At 50.1% G+C, this 21,539-nt stretch overlaps 2 protein-coding genes across 6 annotated transcripts; one reads left to right on the plus strand and one right to left on the minus strand.

The window, feature by feature from the left end:
* Nucleotides 1–229: 229 nt before the first annotated feature.
* On the plus strand, nucleotides 230–9,840 carry BUD31 (BUD31 homolog). 4 transcript variants are annotated; one of them, XM_037507158.2, is made up of 6 exons: nucleotides 230–314; nucleotides 1,315–1,433; nucleotides 1,841–1,963; nucleotides 6,330–6,452; nucleotides 7,068–7,234; nucleotides 9,589–9,840. In XM_037507158.2, exons 3-6 carry the CDS (start codon nucleotides 1,870–1,872, stop codon nucleotides 9,637–9,639), a joined length of 435 nt encoding a protein of 144 aa, XP_037363055.1. In that variant the 5' UTR covers nucleotides 230–314; nucleotides 1,315–1,433; nucleotides 1,841–1,869; the 3' UTR covers nucleotides 9,640–9,840. The 4 variants fall into 4 exon arrangements, with proteins under 4 accessions (XP_037363055.1, XP_037363059.1, XP_037363057.1 ...); XM_037507160.2 differs by lacking the exon at nucleotides 230–314 and adding an exon at nucleotides 320–343; XM_037507159.2 differs by lacking the exon at nucleotides 230–314 and adding an exon at nucleotides 350–446.
* PTCD1 (pentatricopeptide repeat domain 1) lies at nucleotides 8,521–21,394 on the minus strand. Of its 2 annotated transcripts, none has more exons than XM_037507150.2 (9): nucleotides 21,242–21,394; nucleotides 19,185–19,683; nucleotides 16,814–16,954; nucleotides 15,849–16,067; nucleotides 14,952–15,053; nucleotides 13,655–14,362; nucleotides 13,039–13,155; nucleotides 12,181–12,363; nucleotides 8,521–10,443 (listed from the first exon to the last, which is right to left on the minus strand). In XM_037507150.2, the coding sequence occupies exons 2-9, from the start codon at nucleotides 19,659–19,661 to the stop codon at nucleotides 10,261–10,263; spliced, it is 2,130 nt and encodes a 709-aa protein (XP_037363047.1). In that variant the 5' UTR covers nucleotides 19,662–19,683; nucleotides 21,242–21,394; the 3' UTR covers nucleotides 8,521–10,260. The 2 variants fall into 2 exon arrangements, with proteins under 2 accessions (XP_037363047.1, XP_037363046.1); XM_037507149.2 differs by having other exon boundaries at nucleotides 21,228–21,394.
* Nucleotides 21,395–21,539: the final 145 nt, after the last annotated feature.

Consider the following 21,539-nt stretch of genomic DNA (forward strand, 5'->3'; position numbering starts at 1 on the left):
CAGGAGGCCGGCGCACGAAGCAGGACTGTCCCACGCGCCGCCTGAGCCCAGGCTCACCGGCGCGCTGCCGGGCAACAGCGCCCCCAGTCTCCGCAACCCAGGAGACGCGTGATCCTGCCGGCCACCCTCCCGGGAAGTGAGGGCAAAAGACGACAGCGGCCTGGGATTTTATACAGGCAGCGCCGCGGACACCTACGATGACGCAATCTCCCTGCGAGGTGGGCGGGGCTCCGCGAGGACCTCATCTGAAGCGATCACCTGGGAAGCGGAAGCCGTGGCTGGAGAGGCGGCGGCCACCGTCGACGGCACTTCCGGTAGGTGTTTTTCCTCGGTTCTCCCGCAGGTTGGTAACGGCGGGGACGCGGCCCCGGAGCTCTGCACTGGCCGGGGTAGCTCCCTGAGCGGCTGAGCGGGGAGAGATCGGGCCTCTGGACCCGGAGGCCGGAGTGAGTGCCCGAGAGGAGGCGGCGCCTCGTTCCTACTACTATGGGGGATGGGGGAATGAGAGATTGGGAGGTTCTCTTTTAGGCATATTTTTAAATGCCTTTTTTTTTTTCCTGCCGAGAACGTTTTCGGTCTAAATACTGTTTGTTCTTACAAGCTCGGTTCCTGTCAATGAGCCTTTCCTTCAGTGCCGCCTTAACGTCTTCCTTTCTTCCAAACGCCTCGATAGCTCGCCGTCTCTCCCGAGCGCTGCAGCCTTTCTTAGACCGCCCGACACCGCTTATGGATTAGTTACCGTCTACCTTGTTATCTCCCTCGAGAGGCCTCTGTTGACACCCAGGCGGGGCCAGGGCCCTCGAATTTCCCTGGGTCATGGGAAAGTGATCGTCCTCCTGTCTTTGCCCTCTCTGCCTGTGCGCACAGGGTGGGGAGGGGGGCCGAGGGGGGAGCCTGGTCCAGATCCATCCACCTCTAGCTCCAGTTCAGGGGAGATCAGTGTAATTTCCCTTTAGAGGTAGACTGCCGGTTCGCAGTTGTGCGGGACCCTGATTCTGACTCTTGGAGTTAAAGACTTATAAATCTCTTAGGAGAATTTATGTTTTTGTGTACTTTACACAAGTGTACTTTGTAAAATCAGGCACCTTACAGAAAGGAGGGACTGAATGAATTTAGGAGAGATGAGTTAGCTGTGCTTAAAGGTTAGAGATAACCTGATTTCTCTTCCCTAGCTAAGAAGTGCTATGTGGTTTGAAAAAATGCTGTTTAGAGTTAGCCTATTTATGGGCTTTACATGATAGGCCTTTATGTGGCATGTGTGATGAGTTTAAGAGACGTTGGCAATCTGGCTAACCCACTGCTCTCAACGTATAGGTGAAACTGAGGACGTGACCTACCCAAAGTCACAGAGTGGTAGAGTTGGCTAGGAACCCAAGCTTGTGACTGAAGAGACTGTGATCTTTCTGTTACATTCTTTGGCAGCAGATCCTAAGGTATTTTGGTTGTACAGCCTTTCCCCCTTTTAAACACACATCCTCTTAGCTCCCCAATCATAATTCTCCTCAAACTGGGTTGTGGTTGCCTTTCACTTGTCTATGTTATTGCTACAATGTCACCTTCTTGGTGACAGTTTGTGTCCTGTTCCTTATTCTGTGTTACCAGCATCCATACAGGGCCAGGATGTTAGCTGAAGTTAATGATAATGGCAAATGCCTGTTAAGCACACATTATATACCAGGCATGTTACATTTAATGAAGTCTTTTCAGTGATCCAATTAGGCAAGTTGTATTATCCTATCCCTATTTTATGAATAAGAAAGCAGTTTTAGGGAAATGAATGGTAAACACCTTTAAGGATCTGATGTTCAGACACCAACTCATTTTTTTTTTTCTCTCTTAGAGCTTTGTAAATTATCTTGTGGGGAAAAAATGCCTAAAGTCAAAAGAAGCCGGAAAGCTCCACCAGATGGTTGGGAATTGATTGAACCAACATTGGATGAATTAGATCAAAAGATGAGAGAAGGTGAGTGGAGGAGTTCCTATCCTAGTGGACCTGTGTGTATCCAGGGCACCTCTGGAGGTGTGGTATTAGATGCCTCCAGAGGTCAGGCGTGGACGAAGAGAGACAGGCAACACCACTGTGGCCTCCTGACACCAACACATATTGCTTGCTATTAACTCAGGAATGCTGTAAGTGCCAGAGAGTAAACTCAAAAACTTTTTTTTGGCCTTATATATAAAAACTTTAGGAAATGTGGGTCAAATAGTTTATTGTAATTATTTCTGTTTTGATTATGTGTGTGTTTTATTCTATTTTATTTATTTATTTTTAAAGATTTATTTATTCATGTAAGAACTGGGGTACAGGCCAGATGTGAGGGGGGTGAGAGGATTCCCCAGAGACAGAGTGGGGAACAGAACAGGCAGATTGACTGAAATACACTGCTGAAGGGAGCAGCGGCCAAGTCAGGAGAGGTCTGCTGCACCATGTGGTAGCTCCCTGGCTGGGGATTGAACTCATGCTGCAGTGGCTGTGGATAGCTTCATAGGTTGCATCTTAACCCTTTGTGCTACCAGGGAGGCCTGTGTGTGTGTTTTAAATCACACAAAACAAATTTACTTGAAAAATATTGGTTGTCACTTTCACATTTTCTGAAACATTTTATTTAGATTTTTCTTGTGCCTCTGACACTGTTTTCATCATCAATTAGTTTTTACACTACCTACCATTTTCCTGAATGTACCATTTTCCTGTCCCTCTAAGTGTCGTGTGGCTGTGCACTTTGTGGATCAAGTGTAATATGAGTCTTAGTCTTTGGAAATTTTATCTGAAGCCACAAATATGGCCCTGTATGATCACAGTGTAATCACATAGTGAATTGCAATCTGGCATTACTTACTAAATCAATGTTAGGAAATAGGCACTTTGTCTTCCCTTTTCCAAAACTGATTGATTGTGTCTGGTAACCTCTATTAAGTACCCAGAACTTGTGATAATCAGGGTCATTTTGGGCAGAGAGAGTTGAATAGTTCTTTACTCAAAATATAGGAACTTGGGAGAATACTGTAAGAGAAGTGATTTTGTGAGTCCTTAAAAATAAATCTCCTCCCTTTAGGGGATGATTTTTGAGAGTAGAAAGGACTTTTATCTTGTATTTAGACATGAGTAATATTTTTTACCTCCAAAGGAAGTATTGTTTTTCCCATTTTTAAATTTAACCACATAGCCCTTCAGTATTTCTTTGCTTTCCCAGTTTGAAAAATACACAGGTTTAAGACCGGATTTCAAATAAAGCAGATGGCAAGTGGCACAGAGTTGGTTTCAGTATTGGGAATGATATAGGGAGCTCTTGGCATGTGGCAAAATGGAGAGGGGTAGAATTTGCCATTTATTGGCGTCCATTATACCATGTGGGATTTAGGCTCAGCATTGCTGCTTTCCTCCCCCACCCCTGGAGAAGCCAGAAATCTTCCTGTTTGTTCTATGTCAGCTCTTCTCATGGACAGCTAGAGAACAAAAGTAAGATTATATCATTGTCAGCTTATCATTGTGGCTTCCCTCCAACAGAGCAAAACCTAAGGTCCTCCCAAGGCCTGCCAGGTCCAGCATGCTTTCATCCTGGCCCCTCCTTGAGCTCTGTCCCCTATTTCTCTCCTTTACACCCCAGCCACACACATTCCTTGATCCCTCAGTACAGTCCTGCCTCGGGACATTTGCATTGCTGTTTTCTCTGTCATAAGCAGATTCACCCCTCTTTCCTTAAAATGTCTAGCCAGATGTCTTCTTTATGTTTTTATTGATCACCCATACAAAATGTCAGCCACTAATTTCCCTACCCAGAGCAGGGCCTTGCCTAAAGCAGGCTGGGTCCTCAACATGTCTTTTATTGGATCATTTGCATCCTGTACGTTGAGCTGAATTCTAAGTCCTAAGTAATAGAAAGCTTTCCAAGTTGGAGACATAGCAGTAGAGTTTTCTTTTTTCCTTACTTTTCTCCTCTGCCTTAAAAACTGAGAGGAGGGGCCTCCCTGGTGGCGCAGTGGTTGAGCACTGGGCTGCGAAGCTGCCCACAGCCTCTGGAGCACCGGTTCAATCCCTGGCCACCGGCGAGGGTCCCACATGGCATGACAGACCTCTCCTGCTGGGCCTGCTGCTCCCCTCAGCAGTGCATTTCATCGGTCTGCCTGTTTTGTTCCCCACTCTGGCTCTGATGAATTCTCTCACCCTCCCGCGCTTCTATTTTTTTTTAGAGGCATGTTTTATTTATTTATTTGTTTGTTTGTTTGTTTTTGTTTATACTTGCACTGGGTACAGTCAGAAGCGCGGGAGGGTGAGAGAATTCACCAGAGCCAGAGCGGGGAGCAGAGCAGGCAGAAGGACCGAAGTACACTGCTGAGGGGAGCAGCGGGCGGCAGGAGAGGTCTGCGCGCCATGTGGGACCCTCCTCCGGTGGCCGGGGAGCAGCTGGGGATCGAACCGGCGTCGCAGAGGCCCCGGGCAGCTTCGCAACCCAGCGCTCAACTGCTGCGCCACCGGGGAGGCCCCCGCGCTTCTAACTGTACCTAGTGCGTGATAAATAAATACATAAATCTTAAAAAAAAAAAAAAAAACTGAGAGGAGGTGGTACATAAAGATGAACTCAAAATGACCAAAAGACTAGCCTTGTGAGCTGATCCTGCATGGACTGAGGTAGCATTTACTTTCCGCAGGCCAGCTGTCCTAAGAACTCTTGGACACATCCAATTAAAGTCTTTGTCTTGCTCTTCCTTATTACTAAAGGACTTTTGCTGGGAAATGAAAGTAGAGGTACCTTAAAGATGAGGAGGCTGCTCCTCTGTGGATATAGAATTACTTGAGAAATTATCAGGCTATAGAGAAATAGGTCTCAAATAGAGGACAGGGTGTTATCAAATTATCTTTGAATGATTTTTTTAATCTGTTTACTAATTTATCTAATTAAAAAGACTTTAAAATATTTATGTTCAAACTTCGGCTAGTTAATTGATTTTTTTTTTAAAGATTTACTTATTTATGCATACAAGAGCTGGAGTACAGGCCAGAGTTGTGTGTGTGTGTGTGTGGGGGGGTGTGTATGAGAAGATTCACCAGAGACAGAGTGGGGAACAGAACAGGTAGACTGACTGAAATACACTGCTGAGGAGAGCAGCAGGTGAGTCAGGAGCGGTCTCCTGCACCATGTTGGTTGCTCCCTGGCTGGCCGGGGGATTGAACTCATGCTACAGTGGCTGCGGACAGCTTCATAGGTTGCATCTTAACTCCTTGCGCTACCAGGGAGGCCCCTAGTTAATTGATTTTTTTAAAAAGTTGAGTTTTATTGAGGTATAAATCGTGTACTGTTAAATTCATTCTTTTAAAGTATCCAATTAGGGCCTCCCCGGTGGCGCAGCGGTTGAGCGCTGGGTTGCGAAGCTGCCCGCGGCCTCTGCGGTGCCAGTTCAATCCCCGGCTGCTCCCCGGCCACTGGAGGAGGGTCCCACATGGAGCGCAGACCTCTCCTGCCGCCCGCTGCTCCCCTCAGCAGTGTACTTCGGTCCTTCTGCCTGCTCTGCTCCCCGCTCTGGCTCTGGTGAATTCTCTCACCCTCCCGCGCTTCTGACTGTACCCAGTGCATGTATAAACAAAAAAAACAAACAAACAAACCAGCAAACAAATAAAGCATGCCTCTATAAAAAAAATAAATAAAAAAAAAAAAAAAAATAAAGTATCCAATTAAGGGATATTTAGTATGGTCACACAGTTGGGTAAACCAGCACAATTCATTTTTCATCTCATTACCCCAAAGAAACTTCTATACCCTTTAGAAGTTACTTGTCTGTCCATGTCTCCCAGTTCTAAGCAACCACTTGTTTACTTTCTAATATAATATGTGGTCTTTGGGACTACTTACTTTCATTGAGCATATTTTCAGTGTTCATCCATGTTGCCCCATGTATCAGTATTTCATGTTTATGACTGAATAATATTCCATTGTGTGGATAGATTACATTTTGTTTATCCATGCATCAATTGGTGGACACTGGGAGTGTTTCTACTTTTTGGCTGTTGTGAATGAAGCAATGTGTATTAAGTTTTTTTGTGCTTGTGTATTCAGTTCTCTTGGGTATACACCTAGTAGTGGAATCACTGGGTCTACAATTTTACAATGGTAACATTAATAAACTCCTTGAGGAACTGCCCTACTATTTTCCACACCATTTTACATTCCCACCAGCAGTGTATGAGAGTTCTAATTTCCCTACATCCTTAATACTTATGTCATTCTGATGCTAGTCATCCAGGTGGGTAGAAAGTATGATTTACTCTCTATCCCTACTTATTAAATAAATGCTACATCTTGCATACTAACCCTACCCACTTTTCTCCTCAGCTGAAACAGAACCTCATGAGGGAAAGAGGAAAGTGGAATCTCTGTGGCCTATCTTCAGGATCCATCACCAGAAAACCCGTTATATTTTTGACCTATTCTACAAGCGGAAAGCTATAAGCAGAGGTAATTAGCCAGAGTTCCTTTTGGTTTTCCAATTCATACTTTTCATATGTACTTAGTGACTCATATTCTTGCAACCTCAGCGAGTGTTGTGATTTTTCTTACTGGGGGGGCAGCAAAAATATTAGTCAAATGTTTTTTTTTTTTTTTTTTTTTAAAGATTTATTTATTCATTTATACAAGCACTGGGTACAGTCAGAAGCGCAGGAGGGTGAGAGAATTCACCAGAGCCAGTGCAGGGAACAAAACAGGCAGACCGATGAAGTACACTGCTGAGGGTAGCAGTGGGCGGGAGGTCTGTGCGCCATGTGGGACCCTCACCCGGCGGCCAGGGATTGAACTGGCGCTGCAGATTTGCAACCCAGCGCTCAACCGCTGCGCCACTGGGGAGGCCCTCAAATGTTCTTTTTTTTTTTTTTTTTGGTGGGACCCTAGCCCGGTGGCCTGGGATCGAACTGGCACTGCAGAGCCTCGCAGCCTTGCAACCCAGCACTCAACCGCTGCGCCACCAGGGGAGGCCCCCCTCAAATGTTCTTTTTAATGATGGCTAGTGATGGGCTGGAGTGAGGGAAGCTTTAGTGCACGTGGTCTGATGCCCTTTCTCTGTATTTTTGACAGAATTATATGAATATTGTATTAAAGAAGGCTATGCAGATAAAAACCTGATCGCAAAATGGAAAAAGCAGGGGTATGAGAATTTATGCTGCCTGCGGTGCATTCAGACACGGGACACCAATTTTGGAACAAACTGCATTTGCCGAGTCCCTAAAAGCAAGCTGGAAGTGGTAATCTCTCCATCCCTGTGGTGTCTTATTGAGCTTGACATTACTTTCAGTTCAGAATTCTGCCCTGGGTGACGTGAAAGGATCTTATATTATTTTGTTGGGCTAGAAGATAGTTTGTCATTGGTTGTCCTGTTGGCCTTCTTTCCTGGTAGTGAGCCCTGTGGGTAAGGAATCTGTGAGGCAGTTTGGCAATAATCACCTTTCTTAGGTCTGGGGCCAGTCTCAGCTCCACCTTTGGACAAGTAATTGAATGTTTGTTTTTTTAAGATTTATTTATGCATACAACAACTGGGTACAGACCAGAAGTGTGGAGGATGAGAGGATTCACCAGAGATAGAGTAGGAAGCAGAACAGCAGCAGCGGGTGAGACAGGAGAGGTCTGCTGTGCCATGTAGGTTCGCTTCTGGGTCAGGGATTGAACTCATGCTGCAGTGGCTGCCGATAGCTTCATAGTGCTGGGATTTAACCCCTTGCGCCACCAGGGAGGCCCTGAATGCCTTTCCTTGGTTAAGAAATGGAGGTGATAATACCCTCAAGGCAGCTAGGAGGATTACTTCAGGGAAGGATGGGCCAGTCAGCAATGCTTACCCTTAGGTAGGTCTTTTCCTAAGCCTCCTTTTCTTTGCAATGACACTTTGTTACCATTAGTGCATTTCTTCTGTCAGAACTTTCTGCTCAAACTAGGCTAAGCAGCTTTAAAAATGGAGCTGGGTGTGCAGTAGCTATGCTAGGGGTGGTGGCCCCTCTGAGATGGAGTTGCAGGAGGCAGAGAAGTTACTGGGATATTGGCTGTTAGTGGCCTTGAGTGTAGTAGCCCTCGGCTCAGCTGGGAAGTCAGGGCAAGCCACCCGTCTCCCAGCGTGGCTGCCCTTTCCCCAACTTCACACAGGTACCTCCACGTGGTTTTAGTTACAGGTTAAAAATTTTATTTTTAGGGGCCTCCCCGGTGGCGCAGCGGTTGAGCGCTGGGTTGCAAAGCTGCCGGCGACCTCCGCGGCGCCGGTTCAATCCCCGGCTGCTCCCCGGCCACCGAAGGAGGGTCCCACATGGCGCGCAGACCTCTCCTGCCTCCCGCTGCTCCCCTCAGCAGTGTACTTCGGTCCTTCTGCCTGCTCTGCTCCCCGCTCTGGCTCTGGTGAGTTCTCTCACCCTCCCGCGCTTCTGACTGTACCCAGTGCATGTATAAAACAAAAAACGAACAAACAAATAAATAAATTTAAAAAAAAAAAATTTATTTTTAACAGTTTAAAAATTTTATTTTTAAATTTTTAAAAAAGATTTATTTATTTATTTATACAACCACTGGGTACAGTCAGAAGTGCGGGAAGGTGAGAGAATTCACCAGAGTGGGGAACAGAACAGGCAGACTGACGAAATACACTGCTGAGGGGAGCAGCGGGCACGGCAGGAGAGGTCTGTCACACCATGTGGGACCCTCGCCGGCGGCTGGGGATTGACCGGCGCTGCAGAGGCTGCAGGCAGCTTCACAGCCCAGCGCTCAACCACTGCGCCACCAGGGGAGGCCCTCTAGTTACAGTTTATATAGAGCTACAATTCTGGATCAAGAGCTTTAACTTAGCAGGCAACTATCTCCCTGAATTACCCAGAAGCTGGAGGACAGGCATGCAGAACAGTGGAGAGTAAGCACGGGCTAACTCCCCAAGAGGAGGCTTTCCTGGGTGCTGGTTTTCTGGTGGGAAAGGAGAGGGTAGCAGAGTGACAGAAGTCCCCAGGATTCTGTGGCAGCATCTGGTCTGGTGCTGCCCCAGTCATGTGGCCAGAATAAAGTCACCTTTAGGTTTGAGTTTCACTAGATTGTTTGCTTGCTCAATGGTCTTGCTCCTCCCCCAAAATGAAAAGGTAAAATAAATGCAAATCAGTGTACTAGGCCTGTCTGCTGGGCAGAACCCCCAGCCACACACTGAGCACACCTTGTTTGGGGACAAGACTATTCTCTCATAGACATTCAAGTACACATCCTATTTCCCTCCTCCTCCCCCCTGCCCCCAAGGTCCCCAGCCAGAGGTGGCCCTGAGGCCCTTGGCACTGACCCCTCCTGGGCAGTAGCAGATCCACCTCTAGCTCATTGCAGGACACGTCATGTTCACATAGGATAACAATCACTCTCAGATTTTTTTCCCCCCTTTTGTGGGGCAAGTATGTATGTTGAATCTGCATAAATACACTTAGTGTTATGTAGCTGTTTCATCTTCACCAAGGAACCTAATAACCGCCATCCAGAACTGTCAAGGAGGGATTTCTGAGGCATGTCCTGTGGAGAATGAATGACCTTTCTCAGGATGTGAGGCATTTGGCTGGCGGGAGTGCGGGGTCTCAGCTGTCCTCTTTTGCAGGGCCGGATCATTGAGTGCACTCACTGTGGCTGCCGGGGCTGCTCTGGTTGAGGCCCTCAGGCTCTGACCCCTCTCTACCCTGGACTTTGGACTTCGCAGGACTCTGCCACCCTCAGAGAAAGCAGCTTTTCTTGCGGAGCAGTGCCCCACGCCCATGCTGGAGCATGGCCTCTCCAGGTGAAGGCTTTGGGGTTCTTCATCTGTGATTTGTAGAAATAAAACTTTGAAATCTCTTGGGCCCTGCATTCATTCTTTCACAGAGCAGCAGTCTGTGGGAGAGCAGCAGGTGCTGGAAACCAGAGGCCTTGGAACTGGATCCAGACGCTTACCTCATAGGTGCTTTGTAACCACGAGCCAAGTTCACTCATAAGCCATGATGACAACAACCTGTCAGGCAAGGATGGCCTGAGATGAGGGGCCAAAGCTTGAGCTTTGAGCTGCCCTTGAGTCTGCTGTGAACTTGCCAAGCACCCTGGATCCAGCATTTGTCTTCATACCAATGCTGGCAAAATGCTGTAGCTTACTCTGAGCTAGAACTTTCCCTCAGGCTTGAGGCTACAACAGCACATTCATGTGTCTTTAACATGAAAGGGACTCCTGGGGTTCCCCCAAGGCACGCTGAAGGCCATGCATGTTACTCCACCTCTGCTGGAGGTCCTTGGGGCTTCCTCATCACCTGCCCCCAAGGCCTCCATCCATATCAGCCTCAGTGATGGTGTCTTGGTCCTCCTTGCGTTTGGTCTGGAACTTCTGCCACGGGTGGGGGGTTTCCTCTGCTGGCATCACTTTCAGCCACTGCTTATAATAAGCACGGAAGCCATCAATCTTCTCCAAGTAGGTGTTTTTTCCTTTGTACTATGAAAGGAAAAGTGTGGGGTTCAGGGATTTGGAGGAGCAATGGTTTGAATCACTGCATGTTGCCTACAGCTAATCCCAAACGTGGCAGCTGTCTCTGGCCTCAGGGGAGAGGGTGGTTTACAGCAGAGAAAGTCACTGTAATGTGGGGCAGGCCCAGATTCCCATCTGCTGCTTTTCCCAAATACATGTAGCTGTGCTCCCATACTCAGGTCACCCCAGCACCCCAAGCTAGGTTCCCACCAACTCTGCCTCCAGAGTAGAGTGGCTCCCCCTCAGTACAGCCACCTCCCTGCTGACCATCTCGACAGGGCTGCAGTATGGGCTCTATGAAGAGAAGAAAAGTAAGAGGCAGATACCAAAAGGAAGCCGGTAGAAGAATACATAGGAAAAAAACAGGTAAGGGGCTATCGGAGACAAAGACTGTTACCAGACGACGAAGGGCTTGCTCCAAAAGATGTACCTAATGTAGCCTGAAAATACAGGAAATTGACAGGCACAAACAGAAGTCACTGTCACCGACAGTATGAATGCAAGGGCTGGATACATGGGCTTTAGGCCCATGATGTGTGGCAACTGCTGATTGTGCCTGGGAAAGACGCACACAGAGACTAGTCTCTGGGATACATAAGGAACTGAGCATAAGACTGACAAAGGTGTTGGCTCTGCCCTCTGCTTGGAGCACTCTGTTGCTGTCTCACTAATTCTTTCTTCGCTTTTTTTTTTTAAAGATTTATTTTTATTTATTTATACAAGCACTGGGTACAGTTAGAAGCGCGGGAGGGTGAGAGAATTCACCAGAGCCAGAGCGGAGAGCAGAACAGGCAGACTGACGAAGTACACTGCTGAGGGGAGCAGCGGGCGGCAGGAGAGGTCTGCGCGCCATGTGGGACCCTCCTCCTCTGGTGGCTGGGGAGCAGCCGGGGATCGAACCGGCACTGCAGAGGCTGCGGGCAGCCTCGCAACCCAGCGCTCAACTGCTGCGCCACCGGGGAGGCCCTCTTTCTTCGCTTTCTAAATGGCACTCAAGCAATGCACCTACAGAGGCATCCATAACCCACGTACCACCCCGCCCCCTACCCTTGCTTTGTGTCTTCAGGGTTGTGGCCCTTGAGGCCACAGCTGCTTTGGAGTTGTTTAGCACAGACCAGAATCAACAGACCCAAAACCTGAACCCTCAGAGCCCGATATCCTCAACAGCAGAGAGGTGACCATTATAAAAAATTGCGTACCGCCCCCATCTCCCTCAGGCAAATGAGCAGGCACAGGGAGTCCAGGGGAGCAAGGCAGACAGTTTCTGTCTCTAAAGGCTATGAGTGCATGAAGGGGAGCGCTGCACATGACTGCAGGCTGGGACACCTGAGAAAGGAATTGCTTGCTATGTGACAGGAAGAGACGCAGTCAGCAGGGATCTCTAAGATGCCATTTAAGTTGAGGCCAGCAGGAAGAGAGGAGCTGGTTTTGTGAAAAGCAGGAGGAGCCTATTCAGAGGGAAGATGAACACCCCAAGGCAGGGGTAGGGTGGGGTGGGGTGGTGTGATGGAAGGCAGGTGGGACTACAAAAGCCAACAAAGGGAAGAGTGGGCTCAGAGGACTCCTGGCTCTCGAAGGAGTCTGACTTCTCCAAAGGGAAGCCACTGGACCGTTTAAAGCAAGACATGGCAATCCTCAAGGCCAGAGGCAGGAGCAGGGGTGGGTGGTGCATGGAGATGGACATGAAGAACTTGGTGCACATACCCGGTCAAAGGTGGGGGGATACTGGGCTGCAAATTCCAGCTGGCGTATGATCACTTCGTTCACTGGGACTTGGGTTTGCCTCATGTCCTTCAGGATGTTGATGAGATAGGAATAGTCAAGCTTCTTGAGGGCTGCGTTGATGAGGGTGCTGTAGATGTGGGTGTTGGGGGTCATCTGGGACTTCTGGAACAACATGGACATACTGTCAATGAGGTGACAGTGATGACAGTGATGTGTCCAGCTTGGGCAGTGAAGCTGCCAGCCAGATAGTTCTGCAGATCAGCAGCCAGGGACTAGTGAGGTGGAACCTTGGACCAACATGGCTGTACCCTGCCTTCAAAAATAAAGCACTGGTGCCCCACACGGTGAGTCTACTCCACAGGACCCTGCCCTATCAGTTCTGAAAAGCTGGGGAAAAAAAGAGTGTTGCTCACAGAGAGTAGCTCTAAATGATGAGCAGGAGACCACTGACCTTGACTGTTGGCTCTTGGTTACTCTACCCCTTGCCCACTAAGAACTCTGACACATCCCTACTCTGGTTTACCCTCCATCCCTCCAGCAAGTTGGAGCCAAAACCTGTCCCATCCCTAAATCTCACCCCATGGCTGCCACCTTCAGGATCACATACCCCTTGGTCTCAAAGCCTACTCCGACAGCAGCTGACTAGGGCCTGCTCTAGGCTGATGACCACCGAAGCTAGAGCGACCCCACTCTCCTTGCCCCCGTGAACAGTTTATCCCATCCAGGTACAAAAACGGAGGTTTGGGAATGTCCCCCACCCCCAACCAGCTTTCTCCCCAAGCACACCAAATGCTCCTCAGCACCGCCAACGTCCTGCCCACACCTGGGCCTGCTCACCTTCATGTCTACAAGCAGCTGCAGACCATCACCTGGCCTATGGCACCCAATGGCCAGGTTACAGAATGTCTGCAGATTGGGGACGATCCCCCTCCTTGCCAGAACTGGCAGCAGCGCCTGTTGGGACAGACACACATGGCATCACTGTTGGCTGTAGCCCGCCAATCCTGGGGCAAGTCCCTGCTGGTGTAGAAGCCTGTGGCTGGATGCTAGAGAACCCAGGGGCAGAGTTAGTTCTGAGGCTTCATGGCTCCCTCTGCTGGCCACACTGGGAGCTGGTTCAACTTGGCATTCAAGGCCCCTGTCCTCGCCAGCCTAGCTTTCAGGGCACAGCTCCCCAGAATTCTCTGCAACTGCATCCTGACTTCTAGTCTGCCTGTCTCCAACATGCTGTTCCTTCTCCTCGAATGCCCTTCATGTCCAGGCCCTTCCCGACTCCTCAGTTAGCCAGTCATCCCCACACTCAGGCCTTCCAAGTCAACCAAGCACTGAGGGCCCTGAGGGCCTGTGGTCCCGGGCAGGAGATGCCCACGTCAGTGTGGGAAGTGCTGGCCAAGGGGTCCCAGGCCCAGAGAGCCAGCCCCACAGTCCAGAGCAGAGCAGGGAGGCCCTTTACCTTGGCGCCCTCCAGATCACCGAGCTTGCTCTTCTTCCTCACCAGCGTGTTGAAGAATGTCACGTCAGCCTCCACCTGGTATGTGTCCAGGATGGTCAGCAGCGAAGATTCTGCAGGGCTCCCAGGTGCCACAACTTCAGCCAGCAGAGTGAGGGTTTTGATGTCGGGCTGCAACCCATCCTCTGCCATCTTGCCCAGAAAGCCCTGCAGACCCCCCATTAAGGCCAGTCTGTCAGCTGGAGTGGTCACAGTCCCAAAGGAAACTACAGCTGGGGAGACTGCCTCGAGGGTCAGGAGGTTGGTCCCCAGTCCCAAAGGAGATGGCTTCAGGGCCACAGAGGTAAGGGCCCCCCTGTGGTCAGGCACCACCTTGAATTCTGCCACAAGTTGGGTGTTGCTGGAGGCTCTGGCCTCCTGAGACTCTGGAGGCTCTTCAAATGCCTGAGAAGGTTCCAGAAACAGCTGCTTCTCCAGGGCTTCCACGTGCAATCTGGCTGCCAGACTATTGCTCACCCCAGCTGGGGCTCTCCTTCTGGCCTGCTGCACACCTGCTGGGGCCTGGAGTGGGACTGTCTCCTCTGTGGGCCTCAGCAGCAATGCTGAGGCCACCTCCGGGTCCCCCAGGCCGCAGTCCCGAGCTGCTCCCAACAGCAGATTGTAGCCATGCCGGCTCGGCTTGAGCCCTAGACTCAGCATCTTCCTCCACACCTGCCCGGGAGAGACAAGGCTCAGCTTTGTGCTCCCTCAGAGGAGCGTCGGGGGAAGAAGCACTGAGGGTCAGTGACCAATCAACAAAAAGGGTGGAGAAGGTCCCAGAAAGTGTCTAGTCAACTACTAGGCTCTGGACAACTAAGAATCTTAAAAACATGGCGATTCTGGGAGACTTCAAAGGGGCTGGCTTACCCCAAAACTGTTCTTGCTGTTATATCCATCTGGCCTCTCCCAGGGTCTTTCCCAGGCAATGGACTTTGTGCTGGATCTCGGCCCCCCACTCTATATTCTCTTGGGAGGGACAACCAGAAAGACTAGGTTTTGGAAGAGTCTAGGTCATCTTAAGGATTGGGTTCTGCTGCACTTCCTGAGTGCCTACTGTGCCACACACCCTGCAGCCTTCTGACACTTCCTTAGCCATGGCTGAGGAGCAGACGTGGAAAGGCAGAGCGCCTCATTGGCTGTGGACCCGGTGGGCCCATTTCCTCAAGAAATGAGGTCATTCTCATGCCTGCAGCACAGAGTCTTGTACATGCTACACACAGCAGCTCTGATTGCCTGGAAGGCAGAGGCAGGAGGGACAGACCTGCAAGGCGTGTCGGAAACCCGTCTTCTTGTCCTGGATGCACCCCATGAGCAGGAAGCTGAAGGTCTCCTCTGTAACCGCATGCCCCTTGTGGACTATTTCCTGGGGGAAGAAACAAGATCTAGCTGAGACGCTGCAGCAGAGCCCGGCCTGCCCTGGGGTCTACGTGCTGCTCAAATCTGGCGCTGGGCTGGCTCAGAACCAGCTCCTAAGCAGAGCTGTCCAGCTGCTACGGCACTCCTCCTCCTCCACCTCCCAGTCCCCCTTCCCGGTTCTGCTATACTGCTGTGCAGCCCCCAGCAGGATGACCAGGCGGTCACCTCTAGCCCCTATAGCAGAGCTGGTTTCAAGGCCCAGCTTCACCATTTGCCTCACTAGGAGTGTGGACAAGGCAATAAGCTCCCTGGTTCCCAGCTGCCGCATCAATGGCAGCTCTGTGAACTGGAAATAAACACCCTTCCCAAAGGGTTGGGGGTAGAAGAGGATACAGGCCCCCGCCAGCATCCCCATGCCTCCCCTCATCTGCTTCCCTTAAACCTGACACAATGACCTACATTTTCCACGGCTCCCTGATGCCAGGTCTCCCTGCTCTTCCTAGCAGAAGGCCCTCCCCAGTGAGCATTTATAAAAATGCATCTTTAAGGCTATGAAGCCCACCCTCCTCCCTGGCACCATGGAGTCCCACCCAGCACCCAGTACAACCCATCCCCTATTCCGTCAGAACCAGGCCTCTGAGAACAGAGTTTTAGCAGATTCATCTGTGAACCTGAGGCCAGCAGAGGGGTATCTCACTGGTCTTTGAACCGTCTTGCATAAGGGGAACAGACAGTTGCAGCCTCACACCTGCCACACACAACTGGCCCCAAGTAGGGGACAGGAAAGAAGGGGTAGCCCCACCTTGAAGATATCGAGGCACATCCTGAGGTCTGCGCACATGGCAGCCATTTTTAGCAGGGCATGGTATGTTTTCAAGTTGAACTGGAAGTTTCTCTCCTGGAGCTGCCGCCGTAGCTTCAGGGCACTCTGCAGAGCAGAGTCCTTCCAGGGGGACTCAGCACAGACATTGAACAGGGCTGTGTATGTTGCATCTGAGGGCACCAGGTCCCGCTTCTTCATCTGTGGAGATGGGAAGACAATGGAAGTGGCTCCAGGACCAGCACAGCTGACAGCCATCCCCAGGGAAGCCCGAAAGGATGTGTTGCTGCACAAACAGGGTGAGCTCAGGCAGAGCTGAATGACAGGGTCCAGCTCTCCAAATCCATCACTCACCCTGAAAGCTGACCCCAATGCACCAGACAAAAGACCATTTTCCCCAAGGTGCTCATCAGTCCTGTGGGCCTGAGGTGCCTCCAGCAAGGTCCTCTCACAGCTCCCATCCTGCACTCAATGGGGTTGCCCTGACTGCCGAGGGGCCACACAGCGGATCTGGTGTAGGGAAGGGGGTGAGGAGGCAATCAAACCTGAGCTCCAGTGCCTCCCCTTGGGAAAAAGTAGGCGATACCATCACCTTGAAAGGCTGTTTCAAGGGTGAGGTAGGAGTGGCCCCAGCAGCACGTGTGGGGTGAGGATGGGAGAGAGAAAGGGAATGTGACAGCAGGACTAGCAGTAGAAAGGGAAGGGACAGGTGAAGGGAGAGGTGGAAACTGCTGTGGTCCAGGCACCTGCTGGAGGCCTTTCGACGTCACCTCTTGTAATTCTCTAAGATGACCTCATTTTACAGAGTATGACTGAGCCAGAGGTTAAATCGTCTGCCCAGAGTAATGTACTAGCACGTGACACATTCAGGATCCTCACCCAACTCTTTGGTCCCAAAGCTCCTGCTCTTTAGAGCTTCATCCGCGCTGCCTGAGCCCCACACTCACGTCGTTATAGAGCCGGAACGCCTTCTTCAGGTAGCCAGCCCGCCCACAGCCCCCAATCAGCACTGTGTAGTTGCACTCCAGGGGCTGCAGCCGCTCCTCCTTCAGCATCTGCCTCTCAAACAGGTCCAGGGCCTCGGCGAGCTGGGGGCAGGGAGGAGAGAGGGAGTAATAAAGGAGTGGGCTCAGGACAGCCTCAGTGAAGGGAGACTAAGGCTGAGAGACCCTCCCTGAATGCAAGACCAGGCCTGTGCAGAAGTCAAACACTCACCCTGGACTGTGTGACCAGCTTCTTGGTCCCTGTACTTTGCAGCAAAGGAGCCACATGGTGGTGAAGAAGGAAAGCCAACCAGACTCCCACAATGGTGGGAGCTCTCAGCCCCACTGCCAGACCTGCCCTCCCCTGGCCGGAGGGTGGCTTTCTTGAGGGCAGGACTGTCTGCATTTCTGTGGGCTAGACTGGAGTCAAGGCCTGGCACTCACCAAATCCTTAGAAATGTTAATTCTGTGAATCCCAGGATCCACCCTGCCCTTGCTTCCTGGGTGACCCCATCTGTAGTGCCAATCACTGGGTCTGAGCTAGAGGAAAGACTGGGCTCTGACCAGTGTGATACACATCTCAGAGCCACACGAGTGCAGGGGCCATTCACAGAGACACTCCCGGCTGCAAGCAGCCTGTGACTAACCCCCTCTGGTTGCAAACCCCTTAGCCCACAGCTGTCTTTGCCCCATCCCCACCCCTAACCACCTCCCCTTTAAATATTTGATTCACTCCTTCACACCTTAAGATTATTTTATTCATTCATTCAACCAATAATAATTGAGTCCTACTAAGAGGCGGGTAAAGTCTAGCTTGGGTATCCAACTGTGAACAGAGGAAACTCAGCCTGGAGTTTCATGAAGCTCATCCTCTATATGAAATGACAGACACCAAATGAGATAACTAAGAATAACATATCCTGTGCCAAATGGTGACAGGTGCTATGAACAAAAATAAAGCAGGATGTGCCAGAAGTGTGTGGGAGATTCACTTTTTGATGTCAGCCAAGAAGGGCCTCACCCAGAAGGTGGCAGATGAATAAAGATCTGAAAGTGAGGGAGCTGGAGCAGCACACAGCAGTGGGGGTAGCTGAAACTGAGTAAGTGAGGGGAAGGGAGATGAGCAGAGAGAGGCAAATAGCGGTGGAGGGGGGCAGATCTTTCAGGTTTCATTAAGCATGGCGAGGACTTTGGCTTCTTTTTGATTTTCAATTTTTCATTATGGAAAATTTAAAATATATACAAAAGTGGAGAGAATATCATAACTATGATTATTAACATTTGGTCAATGGTATTTCACCCATACCTCTCATTCCCTCTTCAAATTAAGTTCTTTAAAGCAAAGTCCAGACTTCCTGTCATTTCATCCATAAAATCCTCAATATACACCTCTGTGAGATTTTTTTTAAAAAAACTATTTATGCATACCAGAGCTGGGGTACAGGCCAGAGGTATGGGGAGTGAGAGGATTCACCAGAGACAGAGTGGGAAACAGAATAGGCAGATGTACTGAAATACACTGCTGAGGGGAGCAGCGGGCAAGAATGAGAGGTCTGCTGTGCCGTGTGGGTAGTCCCCTGGCCGGGGATTGAACTCATGCTGCAGTGGCTGCGGATAGCTTCATAGTGCTGCAACTTAACCTCTTGCACCACCAGGGAGTCCCCCCCGCCGTGAGATTTTTAAAAGATAACTGGAATATCATTATCGATTCCTAAGAACATGAGAGTTCAGGAAAGAGGAGGAACATGACCTGTGTTCCGTTTTCACAGGTGCAGATGTGGGGGTAAGAGAGGTGGGGAATCTAGAGACAAGTATCAGAACAGCTGAGGGGAGCAAGGAGTTGCTAGGTCTAGGGTTCAGAAGTAGGGTCGTGAGAAGTGTTAGGGTTGGCAATATTTTGAAGCTGGAGCTGGTAAGCCACGTTAGGAATGACCTGACCACCACTGGGCCTCAGTGGAGAGAACAATAGGGCTGCCATTTAGTGAGATGAGAAAGTGTAGGGAAAACTACACTTGCCAACCCAAGTTAGTCAACTATATTTGGGAACAAATAAGTCAGGCCCATGTGGGTAAACGTAACGGAGATGGCAAGGAGGTAGCTGGAAACACAGATCGGGAGTTCATAGGAAGGTAGGGCTAGAGATGTAAAGGTGGGAACTGCAGTGAGGAGTTCCAGAAGGCTGCAGGTCCCCTGGCGCAGCACCCAGGGAAAGAGAAGACAGAGAAGGGTCCTGAGCATCCCAACAGTGGGAGATTGGGAAGGCAGGGCAACCACTCACAGCACTGAGCTGCGCAAAAGTAGGAGCCAGGAGCAGGAGAAGACAAGAGTCCCTCACCTTTCCTTCCTTGATCAGGCGTTTGCACTGAAAGAAGTACCAATAAGGAGTGTTTCTCTGGCCCCGCCATGGTTTGGGTTCTAGTTCCCTTTGTTCATCTTCACCGCTCTGTTCCCTGAGCCGTAGGTTATATAACTGGGCCGTTGATTTGCGGAACATTCTCCGGGAAGAGTATTTGTCAGAGAGAGTCCCAAAGCTCTCCTCCTCCTCTTCCTCCTGGCTGGCCCTGGGAGTGGGCTGGCTGGGGTCAGAGCTGAGGCTGCTAATGTTCTTCTGGTTCCCCTGACCAAGGGGCAGCTGAGAAAGGGAGCTGCTGAAGGTTGCTGGCACCAGCCGCATGAGCCCTATGGCCCTCAGCCCTGGAGGCCCCTCACTGCCTCCTGCCCACTTGGCTCTGCAAGGGTCCAGGTATCGCAGCACAGATTGTCCCATGGGCCGGGAGCCACAGAAGAGCCGGGTGAGTCTCATAAGGTCCATCTCTGGTTTTCCTCTCCAGAACCTGATGGAAGAAAAATAGTTGACTAACTTGGGTTGGCAAGAAAAAGCAGAAAAAGCTCATGATTACAAGCATGAGCTCTGATTAGAAAGACAAGTTTCGGATTTCAGCTCTGCTAAGTAACCATGTCTTACTAAATACTCACTACTCTGGCCTCAGTCTCCTCACCTATAAACTGGGATTACAGTAACATTGTAGCAATAAATGAATGAGGTCTCAGATACACAGTGTGCAGCACAGAGCTGGCACTCAATAGACATAAGCTCTTAATATTTTCAAGTCATGACATAAGAGATCTGGCACTGAGATGGGGGCTGACTTTGAGTCCTGGCCAAAGTTATGTGACCCAGCTCATGACTTGACCTTCCCATGCCTCAGTTTCTTCAGTTGCAAGGTGAAGAGACTCCTACTCACATCACCAAAGTTATTATATGAGAAATTTTTAGAATAATTCCTGGCATTTAACAGCTACTCAAAATATAGTAGCTATTATAATTTATCATTAGTATATCTGGCCTCTGCACAGGGAAGCTGAGTATTTCTTTTCTGTAAAATTTGTGACTATGTGCTAGTTATGCTGTTCAATACAGTGGCCACTGGCCTCAGGTGACTACTGAGCACTTAAAATGTGACTAATCTGAATGGAGATGTGCTGTTAAGTGCAAAATTTCAAAGATTTCAAAGGCTTTGTACAAAAAAAAAATACACACATAATTGTTTTCACCGGTTGAAATACTATTTTGGATTCTATCACCTAAAGAAAATTTAATTTCAGTTTTTTAAAACTTAATGTGGCTAGCTGAAAATTAAAAACTACACATTTGCATTACATTTCTGTTGGACAGTGCAGAACTAGAGACCCTGGTCTGCAAATTCTTGTTCTTGAAACTCTTTAATGAAAATAGCAAAAATAACCAGCATAAAATATTTTAAGTTTCGGTGATGTTAGAAGGTCACAATTGGAAAGACCTCAGAAGTGATGGCAGATGGAAGAGATCAACAACTGAAGACCTGGGAGGAGAGAGACTCCCTGGAGCCCTGCAGCACTGTGATGAGTTGAGCAGCTTGGAACCCAGGTCCAGGTTGTGGATTAGCCTTTCTTATTCAGCCCCTAGTGAAATCCCGGCACTGGCCTTTAACCATTTCGCATCTGGCGACGCCAGTGACTCCCAACAGGAATATAACGTGAGCACATGTCTTCAAGTAGCCACGTCAAATAAAGCATTTACATGCATTAATTAAAATAGTTACCAAAAAAGAAAAACCAACCCAATGATATCGAAATAGGGATCAAAAAATTTCAAGTGAAACTTGCCCTACGCTAGTCCAGACGCGTATTAACGCACTAAAGGACAGCCCCGTCCTAAGGCAAAGCGAGGAGGAGTGAAGCCTCGAGCGTCGCCTGCAGGCGCAGCGGGCACTCTCCGGTCTCGCTGACACGCACCCCGACCTGGGGATACGACCTGATTTTGGACTTAACGCTACTTCCAGGTCTCCGAAGGAAAAGACGACTTTCAGAGAGAACACAGGTGAAATTTTCTTCCTACCCGAGCTCGCTAACCTCTCAATTAGGGGCCCGCAGACGCCCCCGGGACTCTCGCGCCGAAGCCGAGCCCTCCGCTGGGCTCCAGACGCAAGGTTTCCTCACGGCCACTGCTGCCCCTCTGGCCAGTCCGCCCCCACCCCGGCCCCGGGCTCCAGTGCGGGTCGAACAACAACTCGCGCCCGGAGCCCGACTCGGAGAACGTCCCCAGCCGACAGGGCCCCGCAGGGCCGCCCCGCGCACACGGCGCTCCGTCCCCGCCGCCCGCCTCCGGCCGCGCAGGCGCAGGCGCAGGCGCAGGCGCGTCGCGAAGGCC

Source organism: Talpa occidentalis, unplaced genomic scaffold (genome assembly GCF_014898055.3).
Source record: "Talpa occidentalis isolate TD23 unplaced genomic scaffold, MPIMG_talOcc4v2.1 talOcc4.12, whole genome shotgun sequence".
Taxonomy (NCBI): Eukaryota; Metazoa; Chordata; class Mammalia; order Eulipotyphla; family Talpidae; genus Talpa; species Talpa occidentalis.